This window comes from Danio rerio, chromosome 19, assembly GCF_052040795.2.
Source record: "Danio rerio strain M-AB ecotype USA chromosome 19, GRCz13ab, whole genome shotgun sequence".
NCBI classification, from domain to species: domain Eukaryota; kingdom Metazoa; phylum Chordata; class Actinopteri; order Cypriniformes; family Danionidae; genus Danio; species Danio rerio.
The window spans coordinates 37,319,679-37,339,890 of record NC_141039.2 but is presented as its reverse complement, the minus strand read 5'-3'; the positions used below and the strand labels follow the sequence as shown (position 1 = coordinate 37,339,890).

General features: G+C 37.8%; 1 protein-coding gene across 40 annotated transcripts in view; it reads left to right on the top strand.

Annotated features, from left to right (window-relative positions):
* macf1a (microtubule actin crosslinking factor 1a) overlaps positions 1-20,212 on the top strand; it is a 352,243-nt gene that overhangs the window by 187,770 nt on the left and 144,261 nt on the right. For all 40 annotated transcript variants that reach the window (XM_087295922.2, XM_087295931.2, XM_087295932.2 and 37 more), the window contains 12 exons: positions 1,052-1,218; positions 1,514-1,626; positions 1,740-1,846; positions 3,465-3,584; positions 3,696-3,791; positions 4,043-4,170; positions 7,749-7,842; positions 10,136-10,290; positions 10,396-10,816; positions 12,916-12,993; positions 13,377-13,538; positions 15,652-15,756. In XM_087295922.2, the coding sequence (XP_087152048.2) occupies positions 1,052-1,218; positions 1,514-1,626; positions 1,740-1,846; positions 3,465-3,584; positions 3,696-3,791; positions 4,043-4,170; positions 7,749-7,842; positions 10,136-10,290; positions 10,396-10,816; positions 12,916-12,993; positions 13,377-13,538; positions 15,652-15,756 (1,746 nt within the window). The remainder of the gene's footprint in view (positions 1-1,051; positions 1,219-1,513; positions 1,627-1,739; positions 1,847-3,464; positions 3,585-3,695; positions 3,792-4,042; positions 4,171-7,748; positions 7,843-10,135; positions 10,291-10,395; positions 10,817-12,915; positions 12,994-13,376; positions 13,539-15,651; positions 15,757-20,212) is intronic.

Here is a 20,212-nt window from a genome sequence, read left to right as displayed (position 1 = left end):
TTGTTGTGATTTTGTTTGGTTTCTCAGATATTACTTTTTATTTTTTACCTAATTAGCTCTTATTATGCACAGTTGGCCTTTGGTGTCACGCTAGCATAACAATAGTTTTAAGTCATACATTGGAGTGTTCGTTCCTCTGCCAGTAATGTGCTCAGTGTTAACTGTGATGTAATTAGACTTTGAGGGTTTAAGGGTGCAGTCCTGACGCTATTATAAGGTCACATACTCAGTCATCCACATTGTGATGAAAATACCACTGTCACAGTATGACATGCCCACTGTATTTATGACACACACAGCATGGTGTCAAACCTACATTTAATATCTCATGCTCTGGTTGATTTCTCTTGAGAATAATATGATTTTTTGCTAAGCATGTTTGATGGTGATACCAAAAAAAGAGGCAATGTTTGGGTGGGTTTTTTATGGCTCAGAGCCTGAGTGATTGGACTAGCATTAGCAATCTTCTGCCTTCACCTTTTAATCATCTTTAAAGTAAGAGGCTCAGACTGGTTACTTTTCTGTTTCTGTATGTCTCCAGATTTGACCGAGGCAATCTTGGCTTCTGTATGTCACCATTTTTGACCATGGTAATCACGGCCTGCATTGACTTAATCTGTAAAATCTGTAATTTTCTCACACGTTTGTCTGTGCTCTCAGAATTGTCTGCATTCATGCCAGGATTTAAAGAGTTCCTTGCTAGCGCTGCATGAAAAAAAGCAGGCAGGGATGTGAATAGGGGCATATGAGAGGAATGACAAAGGAATACAGATTAGAGCCTGGCACAGACTGATACTGCAGTTACTGACTCTCTTTGTTTTAGAGGAAGAGGGAGTGAAAGTCGAGGAAAATGATAAGTGAAAGGTTCATGACCTAGCTATGGTTTCATTTGGTACTTGGGGTCAAAGAAACATGGAATAACCCTAAAAATTTACATTTGCAAGGAAGTAATGCTCAACCTTTTTGGTGCACGGATCCGGTCACTTTCCTTATATTCAGTTAAGTCATTTGATGACATTCAGATACAATAACAGCCTTTTCTTTTTCCCAGATCTCTGAGATCTATGTGAGCGGTGAGTCAGGTGACCTCACGGCGAAAGAGAAGCTGCTAATATGGAGTCAACAGGCCACTGAGGGCTACCCCGGTCTACGCTGTACCAATTTCTCCTCCAGCTGGAGCGATGGACGCTTGTTCAACGCTCTTCTGCACAGATACAGGTTCACACACGTTTATGTATATTGACCAGTTTAAAAGAAAATATGTATATTAGGGGGTAACACTCTATTTTGATGGTCCACTTGAGTATGAGTAGACTATCTGCTTAACGTCTGTTGATATTGCTTCTTCAACTGACTATAAGAAACATCGCAAGTCTACTTGACAGTCTACTTATAATCTAATAAAAATTAGTTGGCATGTAGATGCAATGTAACTTAAATTCACCCAACAGACCTTCAAAATAAAGTTTGACCTATTAGGGCATTGACACTCATGATCTTATGTCATTTTTAGGCCGGACCTAATTGACATGCAAGTGGTTGCGCAACAGAGTAACCGTGAGAACCTTGAACAGGCCTTTGAGATTGCCGAGTCATTAGGGGTGACTCGACTCCTGGATGCTGAAGGTACCATTAATGTCTTTAATGTCCAGTTATCATTCTTCGTACATATGAGAATTATTATTTGCCAATCTCCATTTGATCACCTTATCAATTTTTCAATGCTCTCCCTCCATTAGATGTTGATGTGCCGTCACCAGATGAGAAATCTGTCATCACGTACGTCTCCTCCATCTACGACGCTTTCCCCAAGATCCCAGAGGGTGGAGAAGGCATTGCAGCTCATGTACGATCACTTCAGAGTGCACTCACTGTCTGCTCAATTATGGAAAAAATCATTATCACGATTATATATAATATGTATATATGTATGTATGTATGTATGTATGTATGTGTGTGTGTGTGTGTGTGTGTGTGTATATATTTCATAGATCCTGAAATTTCTAAATTTTCAATACTGAAGCCAAATGGGTTTTATGGGACACCATAAAAACACAATAGAATAAAATATGCAATCAAAGTAAACAGTTTTAAGCATCTTAACAGTACGATTTAAGCTTTATTTTTATTTTTATTATTATTATTAAACATACAAAAGTCTTTCAGGTAAGATTAGTGAGTGATTTTTGTCTTTTATTTGATTAATAATGACAAACACAGTCAGGAATATAGAGCACTGTTTGGATTTATGGTTACACTTGGCTTTTTATTCTCAACTCTTTATTAATTTATTACATAACAAAGAGGATTAGTTTAAATAATGACTAAGCAATGCTTTTTTACACATTTTTGCAAGTATTTGACCGTTTAGCATGCACCTTAGATGTTTGATGGCATAATCGTGTATATAAAAAATAATCAAACAGGGAGAGTCTGAAAACCTTTTTGTACGAGGAAACAGTTGTTCCAACTGTTCTTTCACATCTGCAGCTGACCGTCAGAACAGCAGAAACTGTTGCTACTTCACAAACGTCACTTTAGCGCTAGTATTTGAATGATTCTCTAGCATAATGTCTAAAATGATGACAAAACAGGTGATTCTGCTCAGATTATAAGGCTGAACCGCATGAAATGCCATCAGTTTTCAGACCAGTTTTTTTCTGTTGCAATTTGGAGATCATAATAATTAATCCCAAAAAAGCCAGAGCAGAACAAACCCTAGCAGTTTACTATGGTATAAATATAGCATTACAAAATACAAAAGAGAGAGATCGACTTAGAATGCCACTTACCTTTGGCCATCTGTACCATCTGCAATGATTTGTTCAGCTGTAGTTTGAAACGTACTTTGAAAAAATGCTGTTTTTCTCTCTTAAGGACTTATTTTGCAGTCTCTGTCACCACCTTGTGGTGGGACGTCAACCGTCTTTGCTCTGCTCAGTATGGCTCAGTATCTCCGAAATTATGAATATTTAAAATAGGCAATATGCTTATAAATAAACTGCATAGTTGCAATCTAAACAACTAGATTTTCATCTGAAAAAGCCTCAAGTACATTATGTTGTCCAACAGCTGCAGTGTTTGTCAAACTAATTCTCGTGTGGCCGGAGAAATACACAGTGGTGAAGAGGCTGTATGAATGCTGATATTCCTTCATATTTCTCACGGCTATCAGCTAATCAAATTCAAGAACCAGACAGAACTGTTGTATAAAGGCATGTTCTATATTTCAAAAGTCATGTTACATGATTTTACTGATTTCCACTTGGAATTAAGCTGATACAAACAAATGGACTGCTGGAAAAGAGGGATGATGTGACGCAATAAATTTTGATCTCAATTCATGTTTTTTGATAATCATTAGAGGCACTTAATTTTGAGTAAGTGCGCAGCCCTACTATCTGCACCTTCTATGCTTATTCCTTTTTAAACTCTTGGTCTAATATGTGGTTTCTATTGTTCAGGAGGTTGACCAGCGATGGACGGAATACCAGTCTGGCTTTTCTTCTCTGCTGCAGTGGACCAGGCAACACACGGCCCTCATGGCCAATAGGAGCTTCCCCCACAATCCTGTGGAACTCAAAGTAAGAAAACTTGAAGAAAGGATGAATCGAGACAAGAAAGGCAGTATTTATGAAGAGGATATATATATATATACGACCTTGACTGTTTACCAAAAGTCTTATCTTCCCCAGGCACTTTATAATGAATATGTCCACTTCAAAGAGACAGAGATCCCTGCAAAGGAGAGAGAGAAGAGCCACATCGAGCACCTTTACAAGCTCATGGAGGTGAGAGAGATTGCTGGGTAGAAATACAGAGAGAATGGCAGAGAGAGAGAGAGAGAGAGATTGAGACTGACCTTGATTCTGCAGCTAAATGCAGACGACACTGTTCACAAGAGGCACAGTGAAGCTGTACATTACCAGATTCAGGATAATGTAGAACACAATGCTGCCATGTGGTAGTGGTGGAAAGCTGACGGTGTAAAGTAAACACGCTTGCAGATTATGTTTAAAATGATTGATGTTGTGTTGTTTAGGCGTGGATAGAATTTGGGCGCATTAAGCTTCCTCAAGGGCTACACCCTAATGACCTGGAGGAGGAATGGGGGAAACTGATCCTGGAGATGTTGGAGAGAGAGAAAGCACTGAGGCCTGCTGTGGAGAGGTTAGTGAGTGCATGTCTAGATAACATTAAAGGGTGTAGTTCACACAAAAAAAACCGTCTGCCATTATTTACTAACCTTTGACTTGTTCCAAACCAATCATATTGGTTTTTGGTAACACTTTACATTAGGGGTGCACAGAATATTCGGCCACTGAAAATTTTCAATTTTCGGCCGAAAGATTTTTATCACTGAAACAACATGAGCGAAACAGTATGTTGTGATGACGCAAACAGAAATAGCATGCTGTCTGAAGCAGCATGTTTGCGGTGTGTCTATTCCATCTATTCGTATCCTCTGCACTTCATTGCGACTGTCCTCGATCAGTGTTATGAAGATCATTACTTGGATGCAGAAATAAAGCAGCGCACACTTGAAATGATCCAGACTGGGATGAATGCAGAGATAGAGCAGAGTCAAGAGATAGAGATCAGTGCCCAGTTGCATGAAAGTCCTTAATGGCCTGTTTTCACTGAGTTTCTTAAACTTTATTAGGCTTCCACTGCCAAACAGGTACCAATGGTACAACAACAGACCCTTACAGTCTTCGATATGTTAAAGAGCCCAAATTATGGGTTTTTGAAAATTCCCCTCCATGTAGTGTGTAACACAGCTCTAAGTGAAGTGAAGTATCCAGCTAAGGCTTAAATCTGTAAGAGTACAGTGTTTAAAACGGTTGATTCATCTATAAAAGAGTCGACTCATAGTGCTTCAAACGAGTCGCCTTGATACCGATTCATTAGGTGTTTCGCCATGACGTACGAACGAAACCAAGTTATTCACGTGCACGCGCAAACCCGGGAGATTTCAAACCTGAGGCCCCTCCCTCTGACGCAGAAACCCAGACACACACACACACACACACACCCACACACCCACAAACACACGCACACAAACATGCCGGTCGATTGAAGTCACACTGCAGATGGACATTATCGATTCTCTACCCAGAGATGAAACCTCAGCATTATAACCAAGCAGTTGGAAACTTCTGGAAACTACAGGCTACAAAGAATACTTCATCTGCGTTTGTTAAAGTAAGGATCAGTAAAGAGTAACTTACTGATGGACGTCAGGATGAGTTTCTTCCTCCATTTCTCAAATGTAAGTACGTGCGATTAAAGTTGCCTCGTTGACTCTAGCTTGCAAATGTATTTAGTTGTGATTTGTTACTTGTAACCGCGTGTACTGTATCAGGTTAACTGGCTATATTCTCTTATCGCGCGCAAAGTCACGTTAAAAACGCGACGCGTGCTGTTTGTTTACGGAGCTCCGTGGTAGAGGTCTGCATTCCCGCAGATTTCTGCGGCGCGGGAATAAATTTCCGAATCAATCGCGGGAGCGGTCGGTAACAGGTTTAATTTGGGACGGGAGCGGGCTTTCTAGCAATATCGTGGATATTGCTATGCGAATGAGACAGAGCTTTGCCTGCCTGTGTGTCTGCTTGGCGCTTGTGTGTATGTGTTAGTGCGCGCGTATGAGAGAGAGAGAGAGAGAGAGCTCTGTCTGGCTGTCTCTGGACTGTTTAGCTGGGTGATTTTCGGTTATGTTCTCCCCCGCTATTTAGCGGGATCGGGCGCGGCGGGCAGAAAACGGGGCGGTTCGGGCACCGGGACAAGAAATTCTAAATATAAGCGGGAGCGGTCGGGTTCAGGCTAAAACCTGGCGGGTGCGGGCGGAAGCGGGAGCGTTGTCGTCCAGAGGTGTGTGTGTGTTTGTGTGTGTGTGTGGCAGCTAAAATCCACGCCTACACTATGGAGCGCGTATGAACTGTGATTACTTTTATATTGCTGATTAGCTATTGGGCATTTCATTCTCTGACTGAAGGCAGTCGACCAATCGTGACAGACTGTCATCGGTAATCAGCGCAGATTAGCTTCGCGCTAAGGAGGGGTTTGGGAACAAATGAATCACTGGACGATTCATACCGGAGTCGCTGGGATAATTAGGTAAAAATAAATGCAGATTATAAGACCATGAAAGTGTTTTTTGATGCACTTTGCATGCATATTAGACTGTTGTTGGAGACCCTTACAACCAAGATATGACCCTATTTCATGTATAATATGGGCTCTTTAACAAATTATGGATAAACTACACACAGCATACATTTATTTGGGTACAAATACAACATACAATCTTCGCCAGCACATGTAACCTCTAGTAGAAAGTGACTCTATCATTCCGAGTTCATAATAGTCCAAAAGTTGATGATAATAGTTAAACATGGAAGTTTTGTTTATGTTTTAGGTTGCTGAAAGAATCGTTTGCTCTTTTGTTTCAAAAACAAAATTTTTTATTTTTTTTTCAATTGATCGAACAAGTGTCTTGTAGGTCTAAAACCATTTCAATTTTTTATGTAAAACTACCCAATCAATCTAGCACACATCCAATCACCAACAAATTCATCTGAATTAAACTTTTAGAACAGTCTGTTGCGCATACATTTAGTTATTAAAGAGGTTTTTATGTTGTTACTTAAAAATATACATATATAACTAGAGTCTGCTTGTTTTGACACATTATTTAAAATATGTGGCTACAAAATAACTCATTCGAACTATATATGTAAATCATATTATAATAATTTTTTTCCGATAAGAATTCCTTAGCGTTTAGCCCTGTTTAAGTTTGAAATTTCATTCTTCATGGTCTTAAAAAGGTCTTAAAAAATCTTAAATTTGACTTTGTGAAACCACATAAACCCTGTATAATCCTGCGATCTGTCTTATGTAAAGCATCTTTATTTGGGTGAGAGTGCTCATCCATTGTTGCAATGTGCTAAATAAATATTGTTGTTTTTTTTTGTAATTGATTTATTCTTAGAAACTTTAATATTAATTTATGTAACTGCAAAGCCCTGATTATAATGGGGTTTGTACACAATCATAGTAATAAATGTTATGGTGCTAATAACTGGCATCATTTCTTTTTCTGTTTCGGTTTTCGGCCTTGCTTTCCTCTTTTTTCAGTTTAGGTCAAGAATTTTCATTTCGGTGCATTTCTACTTTACAGAGGTTGTATTAGTTAATGCATTGACTAACATTAACAAACAATGAACAATACATTTATTACAGTATTTATTCATCTTTGATAATGTTAGTCAATGGAAAAAAAGTTGTTCATTGTAAGTTTAACTCACTGTGCATTAACTAATGTTGCATGAATTAGGATTTTAATGATATATTAATACAATTTGAACTGTGATTACTAAAGACTGTTTTAATATTGCTCATTATTAGTTTGTTTAGTAATAAATTTATTAATTAACATTAACTAATAAGACTTCATTGACCGAGTTTTTTTGACCTGTAACCATTGATTTCCATATTATTTGTTTGTTTGTTTTTTTCTACTGTGGATGTCAATGGTTACAGGTTTCCACTATTCTTGAGAATATCCTCTTTTGTGTTCATTAGACCAAAACTTGTCAAACTGGTTTGGAACAAGTCAAGAGTGAGTGATTAAGCAATGACAGAATTTTCATTTTTGTTTTAACTAACCCTTTAAGGATGCATTTAGAAGTGTAGCTCTTTGAAATGAGTTCCAGTGTTTCATGATCTGTAACTCTGGTCTTCAGGTTGGAGTTACTCCTACAGATGGCCAATAAGATCCAGAACACGGCTCTAGATTGTGAAGAGAAACTCACGTTGGCGAAGAACACTTTGCAGGCTGTAAGTGTTTCTGTGGGTGCTGTCTGATCCATAGCCTAGTGAGCTAAACTAAATTATTGGTTTGTAACATTCTTTATTATCAGAAGTTACACCTATACAGTGCATATGAACTCTAATAGAGTCTGATGTTGGTCATTAAGCTACTTAGCACACTACTAAGTTGAAGTTGAGTTTTTTTAAACAAAATTTGAGCTTGTGCCAATATTTTTATCTGTTATGATAGTCACTGTGTCATCATGAAGTTTTGACATCAAAATACTTGTTAAGTTATGAACAAAAAAAAAAACTGTCAGACTACATGTTGCCCCCCAACCAGTAATTGCTTGCATGAACAACAAATGTGGAGCTACTGTAGATGTGTACTGTATGCACGGAAACACTTAAACAAATAATAGTTACCAACGACTTCAGAAATCACAATAAAAGCAGGACTGTTGTTAACAGCTTCACAAACCTCACCTCCGTTGCATAATTTGACCAAGTGGCATCATCTCTATTATCATTTCTATTTACCTATTGGTCAGCTTCATAGATGTAATGGAATACAAACTGGAGGACAGAAATAAAATGATATATGCTAGTCTTTTTGGTGGAACTTGTTGAAGTATTCCTGTCTCAGATGTGGCGTTAGCTGTCCTTCACTATATTTTATATATTACTGCAAATAGATTTACTACAAATCACAACAATATATTTTATAAAACTATTGATTCTTGAGTTCAAACACCAATTTTTGTTTACAAATCACCCCAACATCCCATGTCAATCTCTGCTAATTAATCTTGGGTTTTAATATTGCGTAATCTAAACCTGGCACAAGAATATCCACAACAAATACAATATATTCATATTCAACATATTCAAAGCAAAATTGATGCTTTGATATACAGTACAATCACATTAAGCAGCTCACTTAAATTTGGGACCTACAGTTGAAGTCACAATTATTAGCCCTCCTGAATTTTTAGCCACCCCGTATATTCATTTCCCCAATTTCTATTTAACAGAAAGCACATTTCAACACATTTTCAAACATAATATTTTTAATAACTCATTTCTAATAACTGATTTCCTTTGTCTTTGCAATGATGACAGTACATAATATTTTAATAGATATTTTTCAAGACACTTCTACACAGCTTAAAGTGACATTTAAAAGTGCCAAATCATTGTATAATGATGGTTTGATCTTTAGGCAATTGAAAATAAATATTGCTTAAAGGGGGCTAATAATATTGACCTTAATATGGTTTTTAAAAAATGTTTTTATTCTAGCTTTTTTTTTTTACTTTTTGTTTAAGCAATATATTTTTCACAGAACAACCCCTTCCCCAACGCTTTACCCCTTACACACAAGGGGATACATAAAAAAATAATAATGATAAAATAATAATAATAATAATAATAATAATAATGAAAGAAAATCAATAAAAAAATAATAATAAATAAAAGGTATTTTCATTATAATTACTTCACAGGAAATACATTTGTTCATCAAGTTACATTGTGTTGCATCGTAGTTACATCCAATTACAGTGATGATAAGGTGAGGTTAAGCAACCTCTAAATATACATATCTAAATATGTCACAACACATTTCCATCTCTTCAGAAAAATATTAGTCTTCATTTGTGGACATGCAGTCATTTTTTCCATTATAGACCTGTTTAAGTCTCTGAATCCTCTGAGCCACCTTTGGAGAATTTTCTTCCATCCAATTTACTGTTATCATTTATTTTTATTTATTTATTTATTTTTTTGCAACCAGTAATAATATCCTTAGGACAAATCTTCTTTCCTTATTAAATATTTCTTTGGACATTGCTCCCAGTAAGCACATAACTGGATTGAGGGGTATTGCTATATCTAATATCTTATCTATTTCTTCTTTAACATTGTTCCCAAAATTCTTGAATCTTAGGACAGTCCCAAAAATGTGGGTATGATCTCCAATTTTACCACATTTTCTCCAACACAAAGCTACAAATGGTCCTTTTACATATGTAGATATTACAAAAGGAGTATTAAAGTACCTCATTTTTACTTTCCAATCAAATTCTTTCCACAATTGACTATTAACAAATAAGACTTTCTTATGAAAAATAATTATAGGAAATACTTTGAAAAATGTCTTGCTTTTTCAAACATCATTTAGAAAAGATTTGAAAAATAAAAATTCAAAGGAAGGCAAATAATTTGACTTCAACTGTACATATATAGAGAAGTTCACTTTTATCTTGTGTCATGCAATTTGGTATTTCAATGTACTTGATTGGATTGTGTCTTTCCTCAGGACATGTCTCAGCTAGAGAGCGGGCAGCCGGTGCGGTGTGAGAATGAATTGGGGATGTATCTGCAGGATTGCGAGGCTCTGGTCAGACAGCTTCACCTTGACCTGCAGGTCCTCCGAGATGAGAAGTACTACCAAGTTGAGCAGCTGGCTTTCAGGTAAGAGAAAAGTGCAGCCAGTTTGAATCATCCTTGCTGAACAAAATGTGCACATTTATATTTCCATCCAGCAGTTCTAATCCTCATGTTATTTCCCTCTTGTAGGGTGTCATGTCTGCAGGAGGAGCTGGTCTCTTTGCGCCTGCAGTGTGCCAGCGTGTACAGGAAGGGTCATTTCTCTACGGGTGGTTTGCTGGGGGAGCATGTGGGTCAGAGGGGATCTTCAGGGGGTCTGGCTACACTGGGAGCACAGACTCTTTTGGGAGCAGTGGCTGCTGCTGCATCCCTTCTCAGACGGCCCATGTCTCGTGCAGATCTGGTAGCCATGTCCTCCTCTGAGGATGAAGGCAGTCTGCGCTTTATTTATGAGCTGCTGGGATGGGTTGAAGAAACGCAAGATCTGCTGGAGCGAGCTGAGTGGGGTTCTGATCTGCCGTCTGTAGAACAGCATTTGCAGGACCACCATATCATTCACACTGCGGTGGAGGATCTTTTGAATAGCCTCAAAGAGGCTCGAACATATGAGGTAAATTAATTGTTGAATGAAGTCTTTGTATCAAAGGGCCTTTCACACCAATTCTGATGTAGTGCGAGATTCAGGAGATGTGCACACAGAAGTACAACATTGTTGATTTACATTTGAACAGCTCATGATGCGTTTATATATTAGTGTCTTGAAATGGATTGGGTTGCAATAAATTCTGCTCCATTCAACATGATGTCAAACATATATAAAAGAACATTGTTTGTAAAGAAACCTATAGTTCCCCTATGAATAATTATTTATAGCCAAGTTAATTTAAATATTAGTTGTTGATCGCTGTTGTAAAATAAAATTATCATTATTATTATTATTATTATTATTCATTCATTTTCTTGTCAGCCTAGTCCCTTTATTAATCCGGGGTCGCCACAGCGGAATGAACCGCCAACTTATCCAGCAAGTTTTTACGCAGCGGATGCCCTTTCAGCCCATCTCTGGGAAAATTATTATTATTATTATTATTATTATTATTATTATTATTATTATTATCATCTGTAGTAGTACAGATAGTTTTTATTTTACAGTACAATAGCAAACGTGTTAGAGTATGCTGCCTGACAAATTCTTGTCGTCAATCCCAGTTGTAAGAGCAACAAATAATAATTTGACCTCTAGTTGATCATTTGGAAAAGTGGCAGAAGATTGTCAGGCCCAATCATCACAACTACTGCAGAAGACCTGTTGGAACCAGCATGAACCCAAGATTCTCACAGAAATCTGTCAAGTTTGGTGAAGGAAAGATGATAGTTTGGAGTTACATTCAGTATGGGGGCATGCAACAGATCTGCAGCCTGATGTATCAAGACATCTTTGCTGCCCATTACATTACAAACCACTTCAGCCTCCACATTAAAGTTCCTGAAAGCAAAGAAACTCAAGGTGCTCCAGCATTGGCCAGCCCAGTCACCAGAAATGAACATTATTGAGCAAGTCTGGGGTAAGATGAAGGAGCAGGCACTGAAGATGGATCCAAAAATCTTGATGAACTCTGGGACGCTTTCTTTGTGATTCCAGATGACTTTATTATGAAGTTATTAGAGTCATTGCAGAGATGTATGGATGCAGTTGTCCAAGCTCATGGGAGTCACACACAATATTAATTCTTTTCCCACTGCAGCATGACTTTATATTCTATACTGTACATTATTTCTGTTAACTGACAAGAGTTTTGTCTAAGCAAAGTCAGACCTTACTGTCCTTATGAAATAATTCAAAAATCAAGGCATAATCACATGTTATTTAGGTAAAATAAGTGTAATCTAGAGGCCTTTGATATAAGCCACTTAAGATACTAAATGATCAACTAGAGGTCAAGTTGTTATTTTGTCAGGTAGTGTATTTAGTTATCTTATAAATTAAAAAAATAAATGTATATAATTGAATTAAAAATAAATAGTAAAATGATAATATAATTCTGTATTTCACTACTATTAACGTTATTAATACTGTTTGTTTTATTATACTGCGTTCATTACACTGTGGCATAATAATAACTTTTATCAAGACTGATTTTGCATACTATATTGTTAAACAGTAAGGTCAGCATTTTATTTGTGCTTATACATTTTTAGCTGTAGAATCTTTGTGTTTAAAATAAATGTATGCCTTGTACATCCTCAGTTGCACATACAAACAAAATAGTCGGTCTCTCTGTGGTCAGTTAAACTGTCTCAGTAACTGTCTAAAGCAGGAATGTCCAAACTCAGTCCTGGAGGGCTGGTGTCCTGGAGAGTTTAGCTCCAACCCTTATCAAACACACCTGAACCAGCTAATCAAGCTCTTTTTAGGTATACTAGACTTCCAGACAGGTTTGTTGGAGGAAGTTGGAGCTAAACTATGCAGGACACCGGCCCTCCAGGACTGAGTCTGGTTTCAGAGCAAGTGTGTGGTTTGAGAGCATGAAAGCTTCTAATTTTTGGTGAATCCATAGAAAATCACTGTTTATTTTAAAGCTTGCCACTTGTGCAATCAACCTAGCATTTCACAACTGGTGTGAAAGTGGCTTGCAAGATCTAATGTAATAAACACTGCACACTTTTGCAGAATCATTAACACATTTGTTCATATTTTCTCTCCCCCAGTCAAGGGTCTCACCCAATTTACGTAGCAGTTACTCTGAAACTCTGTCCAAGTTGGAGAACCAGTATTGCAAACTGCTGGTGAGTTCATTTATTTATTATTTTTTGCTTTATCTTTATGCTAAGCAGGCATATGTGCATGCATTTAAGTTCATTATACTCTGCATTATGCATATTACTCTCCTCTAATCTCATCAGGGTGTGACGGAGTGTGTCCTTACAAAAGCAGATCCAGAAAGCTTGTGTGTGACATACATAAGAGCATAACATCTGCTCTTGACATATCCAACACCCACTCATGTCTCCATAATTTAAGCAAATCAGTCGTCAATAAAAGCATGCAATTGTTCAAAAGACTTATGAGGGCAGATCTTCAAGGGTGCTCACCACGGGGAAAGCTCCAGATTGAGCAGTCGCCCGCGTCATATGGCCGGTGTTATAAATGCGGTTTTGTGTTGTCGCAGGAACATTCGTCATGGCGACTGCGTTGCCTGGAGAGCCTTCGAGCTTTTGTGTCCCACTGCACCGAGGAGCTGATCTGGCTCAATGAGAGGGAGGAGGAGGAGCTGGCCTTCGACTGGAGCGACAGCAACACCAACATGGCTGCCAAAAGAGAGCAATATGCTGTAAGACTCCATCTATAGAACCATAGTCATCAGTAGTCATCGTACTACATCTGGCAGATAACGTTCCTTACAGAATAAATGCCCATTTAAACCAACAACGCTAGAACAATCCTCACCAGTGCACCGTTAACACTTTATTTAAAACGCTCCTTGTTTTCAGCTTCTTCTTTGAATGCTTGAGCTCTTTAAAGCAGGATGAAGTCTAGTAGTAGTAGTTGTAGTAGTAGTAGTAGTTGCAGTAGTAGTTGTTGTTGTTGTAGTAGAAGAAATAGTAGTTCTAGTAGTTGGAATTGTAGTAGTAGTTGTTGTTGTTGTTGTTAAAGTTGTAGTTGTAGTAGTAGTAGTAGTTGTAGTGGTAGTAGTTGTAGTATTAGTAGTAATTTTAGTAGTTGTAGAAATTGTAGTTGTTGTTGTAGTAGTAGTTGCAGTATTAGTTGTTGTAGTAGTAGTAATAGTAGTTCTTGTAGTTGTTGTTGTTGCTGAAGTTGTAGTATTAGTAGTAATTAATTGTAATAGTAGTTGTTGTAGTAATTGTTGTAGTTGTAGTAGTAGTAGTAATAGTAGTAGTAGTTGTTGTAGTAATTGTACTAATAGCAGTTGTAGTTGAAGTAGTTGTAGTAGTTGTAGTAATAGTCGTAGTTGTTGTTGTAGTAGTAGTAATAGTAGTTCTAGTAGTTGTTGTTGTTGCTGAAGTTGTAGTAGTTGTTGTAGTATTAGTAGTAATTAATTGTAGTAGCAGTTGTTGTTGTAGTAATTGTTGTAGTTGAAGTAGTTGTAGTAGTAGTAGTAGTTGTTGTAGTAATTGTACTAATAGTAGTTGTAGTTGAAGTAGTAGTTGTAGTTGTTGTTGTAGTAATTGTTGGAATACTCGTAGTTGTAGTAGTGAAAGTTGTAGTAGTTGTAGATGAAGTAGTTGTAGTAGTTATAGTTGAAGTAGTTGTTGTTGCAGTATTAGTTGTAGTAGTAGTAGTAATAGTAGTTCTAGTAGTTGTTGTTGTTGAAGTTGTAGTTGTGGTGGTAGTAGTTGTTTTAGTATTAGTAGTAATTGTAGTAGTAGTAGTAAGTGTAGTAGTAGTTTTAGTTGTTGTTGTAGTAGTAGTTGTAGCATTATTAGTAATTGTAGTAGTTGTTAGTTGTTGTATTAGTTAGTAGTTGTAGTAGTAGTTGTTGTTAGTAGTTGTAGTAGTTTTTAGTAGTTGTTGTTGTAGTAGTAATTGTTGTAGTAGTAGTTGAGTAGTAGTAGTTGTTGTAGTCTTGGTCGTTGTAGTAGTAGTATTAGTTGTTAGTAGTTGTAGTATTAGTAGTTGTTGTAGTAGTTGTTGTAGTCTTAGTCGTTGTAGTAGTAGTTGTTAGTAGTAGTAGTAGTTGTTAGTAGTTGTAGCCTTAGTCATTGTAGTAGTAGTAGTAGTTGTAGTTGTAGTAGTAGTAGTAGTAGTAGTAGTGGTTCTAGTTTGAATACTTGAGCTCTTTAAAGCAAGATGGAGTCTGATTGTTTGTCGTCAACTGATACTGTTTCTCTGTGTTGTTGTTATAGCTGTGGTGTGGATTTATTGTCCACTTTGTCGATGTACAGTTAAAGATAATGATCATTTCTTTTGCCTTTGCCATGATGACAGTAGGTTAACTAGGCATCTTAGTGATTAGGAGAGGGTTGATTAGGAGAGTAATTGAACAACAGTAGTTTGTTCTGTTTCTTTGACACAGAAAGGCAACTCTGTTAAACATCACTTGGTAAATATCTGGAAAGAATAGGAAAAAGAAAAATCACAGGAGGGCTAATACTGTATATTTATCTTAAACTGCACATGCAATTGAAAAACAAGGAATTGTTATAATGTGGGCATTGGATGAAGTAGCAAACTACACAGTTCTGGATGATTCAGGAGTGCGTCATTTTTACTGATAGATCAAGTTGACATTTTCTTGACTAATTTTTTAGTTTAAAAATATACACATTTCTAAACAAATCAAACGTGAATGGTGGAATCTTTCATTATAAGATCAACAACTTATATTTACTAAATCACTTTGGTCAATTTTCATTTCATGCCAAATTATTTGCATTTGTTTACTGCAATGTTTTGAACTAAATGTTCTCCTCACTCTCTTTCAGGACATGAGGTCTGAACTGGAGGAAAAGCAGGATGTGATGCGCTCTCTCCAGGACACAGCTGACCACCTGTGTCTAGAGAACCACCCAGCCAAACAAACAGTCGAGGTGAGCTGTTAGCCAATATGGAAAAAAAAAAATTTCTTAGTAGGGCTTTAAACAATTTACAAAAAATTATATTATTGTTATTATTATTGTTATTATTATTATTATTATTATTATTATTATTATTTTAATAATAATTTTGCGATCATGCTTCTACCCTGATATAGGTAACTGCACAACTACTAATTAAAGAAATAGTTCGCCCAAAAATGAAAATCCTGTCATCGTTTACTCACCCCTTGACTTGTTTTAAACCAGTTTGAGTTTTTTTTTTTTTGTTCTCTTCAACTCAAAGGATGGTATTTCGAAGAATGATGAAAACCATAGTATTTGTTTTTCCTTCTATTGAAGTAAATGGTTATAGGATTCTACAGGATATCTTCTTTTGTGTTCAACAGAAGAAGAAAAAATTTAAACTGGTCTGACGCACATCTAGGATGAGTAAATATTTGTGGAATTTTCAGTTTTGGGTGAATTTAATAAAACAAAAATCTATATTTTTTATTTTATAATGTAAAGGATCTGTCTAACCTAATTCATTTCATTTAGCAGTGAATGCTTTTGGATTCTCAATGGTATTATAAATTACTATTTTGTGATTTTGACAAAATAAATTATTGTCATAATTGGTTATTATTGCTGCTGCACAATATATTGTTTAAGTATAGATATGGCAATGTGTGTATCCACATTAGTCACATCACAGTATTAGATTATTTATTAAAGATGAAAAGTTAAAGACATTATTAGATATTATTATTTTAAATAATTTGTACAATGATGACCATGTTGTTTTATGTTTGATTGTTCAATTTCTGTTCAATTCTAAAACCCTAAAGCACTGTTCATTTAACTTGTCTGTTGTATTTATATATGCTTGCAATTATAATTTATGCTAATGCACTGTATAGAAAAAGACTTGATCATTCCATTTTACCTAAATCAGGGGTGTCCAAACTCGGTCCTGGAGGGCCGGTGTCCTGCATATTTTAGTTCCAACCCCAATTAAACACACCTGAAATAGCTTATCTAACTCATTCTAGGTATACTAGAAACTTCCAAGCAGGTGTGTTGAAGGAAGTTGGAGCTAAACTATATAGGACACCGGCCCTCCAGGACCGAGTTTGGACACCCCTGACCTAAATGAATGAAATGTTTTCAAACAGAGCTATTTAATTCATCTTGTAAGAATCAGCTCTTTGGTTTAAATCATGTTTAAACTTTGGGGATTCGAATCAAAGATTCGAACATGATTCACATAGAATTATTTAAAGCTTACACTTAACTTAAGTATTTGACCAGCAAATAGAACGTTTAGTGTAAAGCAATTCTGTATTATATTATTACGTGGCCAACAATAACAATATAAAAACAGTATCTAATTATTTATTAAGCAAGGTAGCAGTATCTGAAGCTGAGGCATTAACTTATAAAGCACACAACACACCAACACGGATCTTAAAACGAAACAAAAGTTTATTGCTACTCTACAACACAAAGTACTAATCTACGTAAAACAAACAAATGCACATACATACACACACGCACAAGCAGTTTGAGGAGAGTTTTGACTGAGTGGATTTAACTTCTAGCCTTTGCTAAGTTCTTAGCATTGCAACCTGAGAGAAACCATAAAAGCAGAGAATTTCGCTATTCTTTACTACGTAAACATAATTCACACCAGTGTCAGCAATGGATAGAAACCTTGTTTGTGCTACTTGCGTTCTGATGGAATATTGGTTTCATCGACTGGTCCAAAGGGAAATCCCGGCGAAGCTGATTGGTCAGCGTAGCAACTTCAGTGACGTGATGGAATTCCCTTGTCGGTGAAGAGGGGTTTCCTTAGTCGGTTGCTAGGGATACGGATGTTGGACAAGGCGGCGTTCGAAGTCCTTCCTGGGTTCCTGTAGTTAGGATGAGTTTCAGGGTTTGGATGTGTTGACCCGATGGCTTGTTCTTGAAGCGGTTGCACAAGCAGATCGGGGGTCGAGCCGGCAGCAAGTAAAGGTCGCGGTCTGCTCCGTGATGTAACGAGGCTTCCGGCGAGGCGATGTAACGGCCACAGCACGAGAAGAGCGACGTCCGGGCAGCGACGGCGGTGACGACTGGCAAAGATGACCGGCAAAAGACGACGATGAAATTCCTTTGTTCAAAGTTTTATAGGCTTTGGTAGAGGCTGGGTCTACACAATGCTTGTCCAATCAGATAAGGTGCGGGGTGGAGTCACACCCCAATTCTGCCCTCTAGGAGGCCGGGTTGACACCTGGTGTGGGTGCTGCTTTGATAGCATAGTGGTTAAAATAAAGTCTTATAACATAAACACTTTTCATAGTATGGTTTCTTCATATAAACCAATGCATTTGAAATGTTCCTAGCTTTCAATCGGTACCAAACATGAAGTATTTCACAAACATTCTGTAGATTTCATTTGTCGCTGAGGGCTATTACTCAAGAACTATCTATAACAGTTTTGTTAAACACATGGAACATGTACACACAAAAACCTACAGAAACATAAAGCAAACATACATTACTCAAATAAACACAGTTTTACTGTATGTCCATTAAACTTTGGAAGCGTTTCTGATCGCTTCTGTGTCTGCCTGAGAATGTGTATTCCTTGCAGACGCCAAAGGACACGCAAACCAAAAGGTACTTCTCAAAAACCGGTTTGGTGGGTTTTTGATTGTAGAGCCTCTTATTGTTTTAAGGTGTAAAGTTAATTAACACGCAACTGTGATGTTGACCTGTGGATTGCCTTTTGCTGGGTGCCTGTGGATTGCTTTGAAAATGAAAACAAAGCTCAGACATGTAGGCACCAACCAATCTTTTAAGGATAACATGGTCTGTGACTTGTTCGGTTCTGGAACAATCCGTTGACTCCCCACATCCCCCATTTGGATGGTGATGTTCCTGGCATGAACATCGGCAGACACTGGAACAAGAGGCATAGGTAGAGAGAGAACAGACACACAAGACACAAACCACATTTCCATTCCATAGACTGAGTTCTGGTGCAGGTTTTAGCTTAAATTGTTCGGGTTAAGAACACAAGGTGTAGTGTAACATTGCCTGAAATAATTCAAATTTAGTTATTTAGCTAGTTTACTTCATTGCGAGTATGTAGTGGCGCTAGCTTCAACTTAAATGAGCAATAATTCTGCAGCAATTGATACTAATTTGGGAAAAGGAGTCAATCCTACTTTTAGGCCCTGTGAATGAATTTACAGGAGTTCCCTGTAGAGGGGACTGGAACTGCAAATTAGTTAGGGAGAGAGAGAGAAAGAAAGAAATGAAGAGGCATAGTGATGCAACAAAACAAGGTAGGTTAAAAACCAGCAAAACAGTGTTGCAAATGTGGAGTGGATCCTCTCTACTAGAGGTTGTTCTAGCAGTGCTGAAGAGGAGAAAGTATTAGTGTTGTGTTTAACTAGGTGTTCCCTAGAATGTCAAAGGTTATGTTAGTATGTAGAGGGTAGAACAGTTGATCTGTGTCAAGTTGTGGTCCTCCCCCATTTGTTGTTCAATGATGATGGAGCAGTCAAATGTTCATCTAGTAATGGAGGTACCGGAGTTTGGCATGGGTCAGGAAGGGTTTCAGGACTGAACTGAGGTTTGTCGGAGGAGTGGCAGACGACCAGAACGGCACTTTTAGAAACCTGAGGGTTTTCACCTGCAAGTGTTTGTTGGTTCAGGTGGTTGTTGCTTCTCCGCTCGGCAACTAGTCAGGCTGAATCTGCTTTTTCCTTTTCCCGTTTCCTGTCCTCCTCTATGCATTTGAGAAACTCTTTCATCATCAATTTCACCAGTTCTTGAGGGTCAAATCCCGGTGGGGTATTTTCCTCTTGCTGGGATTGAGTCTGAGCGTTGTCAGGGTGGAAATGTTTGGAGTACCTTCGTTGACTCCTTGGACTTGATGATACAGGGTTTTGATGTCTTCCCTTGGATGGTGACCAGCTTTTGTTCGACCCCCATTGGTTTCTTTCCCGGTGGTGTTCAGGTGAGCGTCGTTGTCCACGCGGTCCATCCCAGTGACTGTTCCTCTGTTTGAATCTCGTGTCAGCGTAGGAGTTCTGTTGTCTATTGGACGGAGACGCATTCCACGCTGGGGATAGTGGTCTCACGCTGTTTGAGCGTTGGGCACCCTCTAGTGCCAGTTCTGGATGGGTGTTAAAGTCAAAAACTGTGGCAGGTTTAGTGTTTTTCTCTAACACCATCTTTTGTTTGTCGTGGGCTTTCCGTGTCAAATCTCGCAATTGCTGGATGCTCATTGTTCGTGGGCATGCGAGTACTCCGAGATGTTGGCTTACTGCAGGATGGAGGTTTCTCAGGAAGAGAATCTTAAAGTTCAGGTCTTCCTCCATATTCGGTTCGTTGCGAGTTCCGAAAAAGGCTTGCCTGAGTCGGTTATAGTAAGCATGTGGGGACTCATTGCGAGCTTGTTTTGTCTCCAGAGCAC